Genomic DNA, 10,475 nt, shown 5'->3' with positions numbered 1-10,475 from the left:
TTTTTTTTTTTTTTTTTTTTTTTTTTTTTAAGATGATGGGGGTCTGAAGAAGTGAAGTTGGTTGAGGGGAAGGGAACATGACAAATTGAAAAACATTACCACTAGGAACTCATAAATGTATTCAAATACTGCATACCCTCCCCAGAGTATTGCTCATCCAAGTATCAGCAATGAATGATGGGGCAGGTCAAGAACAGCTTACAAACAGCAACATTTGGGAGAATTCTTTCTAAATATCAAGAACATAGCCATTCTTTTCCTATTTACAAGCTGTTTGACAAATTCTGAGCAGAGACTGAAACAGAGGTCTCTAGAGGCAAGAGAAGTCTTTATTCCTTTCCCAAATTAATAGATTTTGAATACATCTTTTTTAAAAAAAGAATACAGTAGAAAATATTTGTAGTATGACCATTTCGTTGATGACTTTCATAACACCGTAATATCCACCAATGAGGATCTTCATCTCATTCTCTAGACTTTGCAGTGCATCAGTATTGACAGTGGTTTTGTTTAAATAAGATTCCATCCCTTTCCAATTCCTCAGCCCTAAGCACCAGACTAACTTCCTCCTCCTTTCTCCAGAATGATTTTCCCTTACCCTACCTCATTCTCTCCACTGTCAAACTTTTGAAAAATTTTTAACCTTTCTATTTACTCCTTTCTTTCATTCAAAAGCACTGAGAATTATCTGTTGATATGAACTGCCACATGTATTCATCCACATTAATTCTGAAATTTTCAGAAAGGCTTCCATTTCCGCAGCTCTGGCAAAATCAAAGCCCTAAAAGCTATCAATGACCTCTGGCCAAACACAGTAATAATTGTCAATCCTCACTTTTCTTGATTCCAGTGCAGCGTAACAGTCACCCTTTGTGTGCATGTGTGTTACATGCATATGTGAAATTCTTCCAAGAGTCTGAAATATCTTAATTTACCTCCATCTCTCCTTAGATCCCATTGCTGGTTTCCCTTCACCTCTCCAACCTCTCAGTCCTTCAAAAAGTTTCAGTCCCTTATCAGTCTTCTATAATGTATGTTTTTAAGCACTGGGTTGGTATGAAACATGTGTAATACATAAATAACAACACAATGAACCCCTATGTATGCACCATCCCATTTCAAAAGGAAAAAAAAAAGTTTGTTACTTTTGAAGTACCCTGTGCTCCTCCTGGCTTATAGGTAACCACTATCCTGAATTTTATCTTGATCATTTCCTTATTTTCTTTATAATTTTTAAAAATGAGTGTGTCCCTAAGCAATACATCATGTAGAGTGGCAAGTTTTAAGCCTTCTATAAGACTCATGCTTACTCTATTATACTGTCACTTTTTCTCTGCTCGATATTGTTTTCCTGAGATTCACCCATATTGATGTAATTCATTCATTTTTATTACTGTAGGACTCCACCTCACAAATCTACCACACCCATTCATCCATTGTATTACCGGTGGACATGGAGACGGATTCCAGTTTTCTGTAACTATTACTGAGCTGATATGAACAGTTGTGGGTCTCTTGTACACTCCCTACCAGTAGAATTTCTGAGTTATTAAATCTGTACATCCTAAACCTAACTTGATATTTCCAAATTATTTTCCAAATAGTTTGACTGATCCACAGTGGAATATTACTTTTTTTGATTCATAACCTCAACAGCTGATATTGCTGGACTTTATTTTTTAAGATGGGTGATAAATAGCATCTCATGGTTTTAATTTACATTTCTCCTATTATTAATGGGATTAAGTATCCTTTTACAAGTTTCTTGTATTGGCCATTTAACATTCCTTTTCTGTGAACTGCCTATACAAGGCTTTTGTCCGCCTTTCTACTGGTTGTAATACAGATTTATTTTGTTTTGAATAAGAGTTATTTATAGTCTCTAAATTATAGTCCTTTGTCAATTACATCTGTGTTATTAATATTTTTCACAGTTACCAGGCTTGTTTTTTCCATTTCTTTCTGGCATATTTGATAAGTATGTTCTAATTTTAAGTAGTTTACTAACCTTTTATAAAAAAGTTTGCACATTTTTGTCTTAAGAAATCTTCCTTTAAAGTCATAAAAATATTAGCCCATATTATTTTCTAAAAGCTTTATAGTTTTGCTTTTAAATAAAAATATCTTAACCATGCAATTGATTTGTGTGTGAAGTAGAGGTCCAATTTTTTTTTCCCACATGGATAACCAATTGCCCAAGAACCATTTGAAAGGTTCATCTTTTTTTTTTTTTTTTTTTGAGATGGAGTCTCGCTCTGTCGCCCAGGCTGGAGTGCAGTGGCACACCTCAGCTCACTGCAAGCTCTGCCTCCCAGGTTCATGCCATTCTCCTGCCTCAGCCTCCTGAGTAGCTGGGACTACAGGCGCCCGCCACCACGCCTGGCTAATTTTTTGTATTTTTAGTAGAGACAGGGTTTCATCAATTTCTTAAACGACTATAGAATAATTCAAGTTTCCTATTTCTTCTTGACTCCATTTTAGTAAGTTATGTTTTCCAGACAATTTTCCAGTTTAGCACTTTTAAGTTTTAAGTTTACTGGCACAGAGTTGTTCATTATATCCTATTAATACCTTATTAACTTCTGTAGCATTTTTCTTTCCTGGTATCATTTATATCTGCCCCCTCTCTTTTCTTCTTGATCATCTTGCTGGTATTTTGTCAGTTGTATTACTCTTCTTTAAAGTCATTCATTCAAAAATATTTATTTATATATACTATGCTTTGTATATGTCCAAAGTACAGTGAGCCACACTAGGAACATTAACAGGTCAAAAGTGTCAAATGTTCCTCAACAATGTCAATGAAAAACAAAACAAAAACGTTTCCTAGTCAAGATAATCAAAAATTATCTATATTGCTAGTAACTGTTTCAATTAATAACATTATATTTTTAGAGCAACTTTAAGTTTACAGAAAAATCGACTGAAGGTTCCCACATACTCTCTCCTTCCACCCACACGGTTTCCCCTATTGTATCTATCTTGTATTAGTATATGGTATGATACACTTGTTACAACTGATGAACCAATATTGATGCATTATGATTAATTAAAGCCCATAGTTTACATTAGGGTTCACTCTTTGTTTGTTAGCTGGGTTACTTTTTTCCAAAAACAAACTTCTGGCTTCATTGATCCTTTCTATAAAATGTCTATTTACTATTTCATTAATTTATGCTTTACTATTTCCTTTCATCTACTTATTTTAGAGTTACTGTACCTTCTCTAAATTCTCAAGTGGGGAAAATATAAGTATTTCATTATTTCACTCAACCTAGTTTTTTCAGCCTCCTCTAGATAGTACCTTGGGCCAGCTTCCCTCCCAACCCACACATCAATTCCCAAATCGACCTTCAACTCTACTGGGTCTACTCTGTGGATTCAATTTTACTTCTCCATCTCCTCTTCTCTTTGTTCTCTGTCACCTGATAAACCCTATTGATCATATCCTAAATTCATTATGGAAACGAATACATCTTCATTTTTCTACTGGCAAGTAAATTATTCCAAGCCCTTAAAACTCATAGCTACAAATAAAGATCTCTTCAATTTTATTTCCTCAAACACTATTTTCAGGCTAGGTGTGGTGGCTCACATCTGTAATTCTAGCACTTTGGGAAGTCAAGGCAGGAGGACTGCTTGAGCCCAGGAGTTCAAGATCAGCCTGGGGAACACGGCAAAATCCTGTCTCTACAAAAAATTAGCCATGTGTGTTTGTGTGCACCTGTAGTCCCAGGTACCCAAGAGGAGGAGGTGGGAGGATCACCTGAGCCCAAGAGGGCGAGGCTGCAGTGAGCCGTGCATGATCACACCACTGCACTCTAGCCTGGGCAACAGAAAGAGATCCTGTCTCAAAAACAAAAATCAAAAACCCACTATTTTCATCACAATCCTCAGGCACAAGCAGCTTTCCTTTGATACTTAGGTTACCTTTTAAGGTCTTCTATAATCTATTCTCCCTGCCAGTATGTTTTCTCTGTCACTAGCCTCTAGGCAAATGCTCCACTCAAATAAAGCACAACACACAAGTTAGCCTTTATCTGTGTTATTCCTGACCACCTGGTAGTTTTTCTGTCTTCTCCTCAAACCACGCAACTTATTCACCTACAAGGAATCTCTTTCACTGTGAAATCTTCCAAAATTGTGTATCATTTGCTTGTTGCAAAAACTCACTTTTGCACTTATAAAATATTAATATAAAGCAATACAAAGCAATATAGAAGTAACTATTTTCTCATCAGCAATTTAATCTTGCAAAATGGATTGGCAGCTTTTAGATGCAAGAACAATGTTTTATACCCTTTTGGATCGCTAAAGAACACAGGAAATGGTTCATTACATTGTTGACTGAAATGCGACAAGTATTTATAAAATAAGAACATACCTTGCCTGCTAGGCGGCTGGAGATGATTCCATTGCTAGATATAAGACAGTCAGTCAGAGTAGTTTTTCCTGTTAAATAAAATAGGGACATCAATTCAAATCCATGTCTTTCTTAAAAGGGGTCATGGATCATACCTATAGATTTTAAATCTGGTCAGAAGAATTAGTTTAGTAAAGATTTTCAATTTACCTATGCTAGGTAACAAAAGACAAAAGAGATTTATTAGACTTTTGAACAGAATATCATCAGGAAGGACATAGATGCTAGCACTCTATAATGCTGTAATCTTATCTCCAACCCTGTGGATCTAATCACCCTCATCTGAAGAGTTGTGAAGCAACTTAAAGCCATTTCAAAAACAAAAAATTCAAGTTCTGGTTTAAAAAACAACATGACATACTATAAAGAAGAATGCTACTCACTAGGTAACTGTGTTCATTTCAAACGCTTTAGAGCAAGGCAGGCTTCCCCAACATCACAGAAAACTTTTAAAGGAAAGAAGACTTGCTTCTTAGCAAACACCACTCTCAACTGCCCACAGCTTCACTCCACTGAGACATACAGAGACACACCTCCCTTATTTATCAAAACAAGCACTTAAAAAGGATTCTTACCATGGTCAACGTGAGCCAAAACACAAATATTCCTGATGTTGGCAGTGTTTTTCTGGAGATGAATCATCTTATCCAAACTGTTGAGCACCATGGTTACTTATTTCCTGTGACTAAAAATTAAGTAATTATTAGCCCAGAGGCTAAAGGTCGGGGCAAAAGAAAAAAAATAATAAACGCTAGGAGGTGGCAAGGCTTCTCAAACCCCTTAAACTAAGAACCCAGTGAATGTTTATTGATGAGACACACCACCTAGGCCTAAGTCCCGTTCGAGCACCAAAGTCAATATCCTAGCACGATTACACTTAAGGAGTTTGCTTATCCTTCCGGATCCGAAGGCTGCGATGAATCACGCAGCTCGGGGCGGCTGGGTGCGCAGTGACACCAGTAACCCTGTCGGTGGAGGAGTACTCGGGTAAACTTCTCCAGGCCAATGACCACGTACAGGAAGGGTTGCATGCAGGAGGGAGAGAAGATGCTGAAGAAGATGCTCCCTTTCTCTCTTCAGTCTTCCCCCAAGTCCCTCATCCTGACATTCTCGCTAGTCCTCGCGGGAGGTCGAATATCCAGCTTTATCCCTGCCCACGGAGCCCGAACAAAGTTTTGGGTCACGTGCTTATTATCCAAGCAGGTGCACTGCCGGTCTTTCATTCCTTTCTAAACAAAAAGGAAAAACCTCTACACTACATGCCCTTCATTTCGGCAGGGTCCCGGATTCGTTCTCTTTGAGAATCGCTGGTCCACACAGACAGGCCACCGCCCCGGCCCCAGACTGGAAGCGACACTCCGGGGACCACCGCTCCCAGCCAAGGCTCGGCCCCAGGCCCCGTTCCCGCCTCAGAGCCGCAGCGAGCGGAGTCCTCCAAGCACCGCCCAGAGGCTGGCCGAGGAGGATGCAAGTCCCCAGCGCGAGCCCGCACTCACCGGCGGCAGCAGCCCCACCAGCCCAGCTTCTCCTCTCGGGTCGCAGCCAGCCACACCAAGAGCTTCCGAAACGCAAAGATCTCCGCGGGTTCCGCAAGCCCGCGCGCCAGGGGGCGGGGCCGGCTGACGCTCGACCTTTCACCCGCGTGTCTCTGACGCCACCGGAAGCCGGCGCCGGGTCTGTCACCAGGCATTCCTCTGTTGCCTTGACTACGGCGGGCGTTGTGGGAGTGGAGAAGCCGCAAGTGCTGAGGCAAGGTGGAGGAAGGCATGGCAGCCAAGAGCATGAGGAGCTGGTGTCTGTGTCAGATTTGTACCTGCGGGTAAGAAATGGCTGGTGGAGTGGCGGGCCGGGGCTTGGGAGCCGACCTAGGGCCTAGGTGCGCGCAGCTGGCTCCTCGGGAACCCTGAGAATGGCCGTCCCCCGCAGATCAAGGGACGAGGACGCAGCGACATCCCCACTTATCCCGTTCCACGAATACTCGCTCCGCACCCGCCGGCTACCTGGGGGTAAAACGTTTCTTCGTAGCCCCTGAGACTCCCAATCAAGGATGCAAAGTAAAATGCCACCCAGGCCGGGTAAATAATATATGTGAAGCAGCGACGGGATATAAGACTGGTGAGTAGTGGGATGTGATCCGACTGGGAGAATGCATTTCCACCCCGTCATCCCTCACCACAAAGATGAGAAAGAACAGTGCTCAAGGCCCTGAGTCTGCAACCCATATCACACTTTCTTTCATCTGCTTTCTGTCCTCCCAGCCAGACCATATTCGCATTCCCGTCCCGTTCTTTGGGATCCGCCTGACTGAAAAGGCAGTATAGTAGTCCCCACCCTGAAACCTAGAATCCAACTGAGTCTTGCCTAACAACCTTCCATCACCTAGAAACACAGTCTTCTCCTTCCTCAGCTTCACTGTTGACCCAGGGATTAGATCATTATTTGCTAAGTAAATATGAAAGTGTCAATCCCTTCGTATTTGGAATCCCCTTCAAAGAAAACACCTGCATGTTGATGGAAAGCAGTTTTTTTGATAGTCTCATAATAAACACAGTTCGTAATTAGAAGTAGATTAAAATATCAACAAATTAACTTTGGGTGTATGAATCTGCAGACTGGTGTGCAGGAGACAATTTTTACTTTTTTCCTAATTTACATTCAACGCAAGTTCCTTTCTCATTCAACTGTTAGGAAATTCGGTCTTCATTATGTTGAGGGCTACCCTTGGAATGCTGTGATTTTACTTTCTGTTTGTTTGTTTTTGGTTGTGGTTGTTTTGTTTTTTAAGGGTTTTATCTTTATTTTCTGATAATGCAATAAATAAATACACATGAGGTATCATAAAAATCTGAGCAAAAATATATTATAAAACGCCTTCATAATTCTATCTTCCACAGATAACAAATGTTCTTTAAGACTTGTTTTACATGTGCATTGATTTTTTTTTTTTTTTTTTTTTTGAGACGGAGTCTCACTCCGTCGCCAGGCTGCAGTGCAGTGGCCTAATCTCAGCTCACTGCAATCTCCGCTTCCCGGGTTCAAGCAATTCTTCTGCCTCAGCCTCTCGAGTAGCTGGGATTACAGGCTCATGCCACCACACCCAGTTAATTTTTGTATTTTTAGTAGATCTCCTGACCTCATGATCCACCCGCCTCGGCCTCCCAACGTGCTGGGATTACAGGCGTGAGCCACTGCGCCTGGCCTGCATCGACTTTATTTTATTTTTTTAAAAAGAGAATATTCTGAGCATACTATTCTACAATCCAGTTTTTTACTATTTACAATCTCACCATCTTCCAGTGACCATGCGTAAAGGTCACCCTCATTCTCTTAAATAACTGTATACTATTAGCTTATATGATATATTGGTCAAGGTTCTCAGTTATGGATAACATAACCTCCTTTCATTAGTTTAGGCAAAAAGGAATTTATTAAGGCGTGTTTATAGAGAGAGAGAGAGTTCACTTGGAAGAACTTAAGAAATCATTTTCAAAATAAGCTTCCAGGAAAAACTTCCAAAAATTTTACCACAGAACAGGACTGACAAGAGGCCACTGCCTCTGCCATAATCAGAAAATTGCAACAGAGCTGTAGACTCCAGAATCACTCGTCTCTTCCATGGTCAAGAAGCTGCCAAGTTAGGAAACCAGCTTGCAAATCAAGATGCCACCTAACAACTTCTAACTCCAATTTCTTGTTGCCTCTATTACGTTCATGCAAGCAAAAAAAAAATGTTGTGCCTTGACTCTCTCCTTATGTAGCTCTGTTCTGAGTCAAAGTATCATGTGAATACATGTAGCAGGTGAAACCTAATTTCTATGTGGAACCTTTCTGCAAGAGCCTGGGAAATTCCCTATTAGTTTTTCAGCTTCTATAGTGTAACAAGACACTAAATTGTTATGAGACACTTAATTGCTGTGCTTCCACCACATAGGGATAGACCATTATTTATAGATTGTTGTTGTAAACATCATTACAGAGGAAACAGTTTTTGGGTTTTTTTTGTTTTTGTTTTTGTTTTTTTTCAGACAGAGTCTTGCTGGGTCGCCCAGGCTGGAGTGCAGTGGCGCGATCTTGGCTCACTGCAAGCTCCACCTCCCAGGTTCACCTCATTCCCCTGCCTCAGCCTCCCGAGTAGCTGGGACTAGAGACACCTGCCACCAAGCCTGGCTAATTTTTTTTGTATTTTTAGTAGAGACAGGGTTTCACCTTGTCAGTCAGGATGATCTCGATCTCCTGACTTTGTGATCTGCCCACCTCAGCCTCCCAAAGTGCTGGGATTACAGGCGTGAGCCGCTGCACTCAGCCCAGTTTTTGGTTTTTCAGTAAAGCTCTAGAATTTAGAAACTGTGAGTTTATTGGAGGTCTCTGATTAAAATGCAATTACAACACAAAATGTTTTTTGAGGTTAATCTTTCCATTGATTTTTTGCACAGGCGACATCATTGTCCACATGGAATCACAAGGATTTATGAAAATTCTGGGGTGTTTTGCCCTACAACTGAATATTTGGAAAAATATCCTATGTATGACAATGTTCTTCCAGCTCAGAGTCTTAAACCCAAGCAAGAAATTCAAGCATGCTGTGGTAAAATGGAAGGAATAACTACATTTAAGTAAATATTTAGTAACTATTTGCTTTACTTATTTTTCTCCCAACTCTTCTGGTGTCAATAAAGTTTTCTAGCTATTTAAATTACTGTTTACTTGATTTAAGTTGAACCAATTTAATAGGCAACAGACTAGTGAAGTCACAACTTGAAAAAAAAAAACAGAAAAATACGAATTAAGTTAGGTTGACAAAGTGTGAGAAGAAAAAAGGGATATAAAAAGTTCTATTTTTTTTTTTAACTTCCTAAAATATCTCATATTTATCTACTTTCCACTGTTACCACCACCTAGACCAGGGTATCTTATCTTTTGGCTTCACTGGGCCACATTGGCAGAAAAATTGTCTTGGGCCACACGTAAAATACAATAACACCAACCACAGCTGATGAGCTAAAAAAAAAAAATCACAGGAAAATCTCATAATGTTTTAAGGAAGTTTATGAATTTATGTTGGACCTCATTCAAAGCCGTCCTGGGCCGCATGCAGCCCATAGGCTGCAGGTTGGACAAGCTTAACCTAGAGGTTATAATAATATCTGAATCTATTCTGGTTTTTGCAGTTTGATCTGTTTTCAATACTTCAGCCTGCCCAAATGATTTTAAAATGGAAACCAAACCCTATCACTTCTTTGCTTAAAATACCCTTAAACTTTCCCATTGTGTTTAACACAAACCAGAATCCTTATCAAAACCATGTAGAGGCATGGTTTGCTTACTACTTAATTCTCTAATTCATTTTCACTGTAGTGCCCTTTTCACTTTTATGCTCCATCCCATGGGCCATTTTTCATTTCCTTGAAAGTGCCAGGTTTCCCTTATCTCAGAGTCTTCCAAGATACTATTTTCCCTACCTGCAATTTTCCTTCCCTCTCTTAGCTAATGCTCATTCAATCTGTAGATCTCAACTAAATTATCACTTGAATAAGCCTTCTCTGACACTTTATCCAGTTTTCAGATTAGGTAAAATTCTTCTATGTAAGCTCCCAAAGCACCTTCCTGTTATTTATCATTAGATTGGTTTCAGTGTTTCATGAAAGCAGGAACTAAGTCTTTTGTTATCTCAGCATTCTATTTTTAGAAAACTAATAACGATGCCTACTAGCACATAGTAGGTACCCAATATTTGTTCAGTGAGTGATGAACACAAATCTTAAGCCTATACTTTTCATTTGGACTGACCTTTTTTGATCTCTCTGTACTTTTGTCAGTTAGCTAGATTATGTATTATATTTACTCATTATTTTATTTAAACTCTTAATGTATATACTATATTCAAGGTACAATCTTGGTGTTAAGTATAAAAATGTCAATAAGTTTATGAACCCCAAATATCTGAAGTAGGTCTCAGTTAATTTAGAAAGTTCATTTTGCCAAGATTGAGGGTGCGTGCTGGTGACACAGCCTCAGGAGGTCCCATTAATATGTGCCGAAGGTGGTCAGAGCA

General features: G+C 39.8%; 2 protein-coding genes across 3 annotated transcripts in view; one reads left to right on the top strand and one right to left on the bottom strand.

The window, feature by feature from the left end:
• EFTUD1 (elongation factor Tu GTP binding domain containing 1) overlaps positions 1-6,071 on the bottom strand; it is a 154,148-nt gene extending 148,077 nt beyond the window's left edge. Inside the window, exons 1-3 of one of the 2 annotated variants that reach the window (XM_011983678.1) lie at positions 5,920-6,071; positions 4,999-5,108; positions 4,385-4,452 (exon numbers count right to left, since the gene is read on the bottom strand). In XM_011983678.1, coding sequence (XP_011839068.1) covers positions 4,385-4,452; positions 4,999-5,089 — 159 coding nt within the window. In that variant the 5' untranslated portion in view covers positions 5,090-5,108; positions 5,920-6,071. The remainder of the gene's footprint in view (positions 1-4,384; positions 4,453-4,998; positions 5,109-5,919) is intronic. The other variant, XM_011983680.1, reaches the window with a different exon arrangement.
• A 60-nt stretch (positions 6,072-6,131) lies between these two features.
• The window catches only part of SAXO2 (stabilizer of axonemal microtubules 2), a 32,518-nt gene continuing 28,174 nt past the window's right edge, over positions 6,132-10,475 (top strand). The window contains 2 exon segments of the mRNA XM_011983677.1: positions 6,132-6,242; positions 8,857-9,036. Of these exon segments, the coding sequence (XP_011839067.1) occupies positions 6,190-6,242; positions 8,857-9,036 (233 nt within the window). The 5' untranslated portion in view covers positions 6,132-6,189.

The sequence above is a fragment of the Mandrillus leucophaeus genome, unplaced genomic scaffold, assembly GCF_000951045.1.
Source record: "Mandrillus leucophaeus isolate KB7577 unplaced genomic scaffold, Mleu.le_1.0 Scaffold254, whole genome shotgun sequence".
NCBI classification, from domain to species: Eukaryota; Metazoa; Chordata; class Mammalia; order Primates; family Cercopithecidae; genus Mandrillus; species Mandrillus leucophaeus.
The sequence above is the reverse complement of the archived record's forward strand: the minus strand, read 5'-3'. Positions and strand labels throughout refer to the sequence as shown.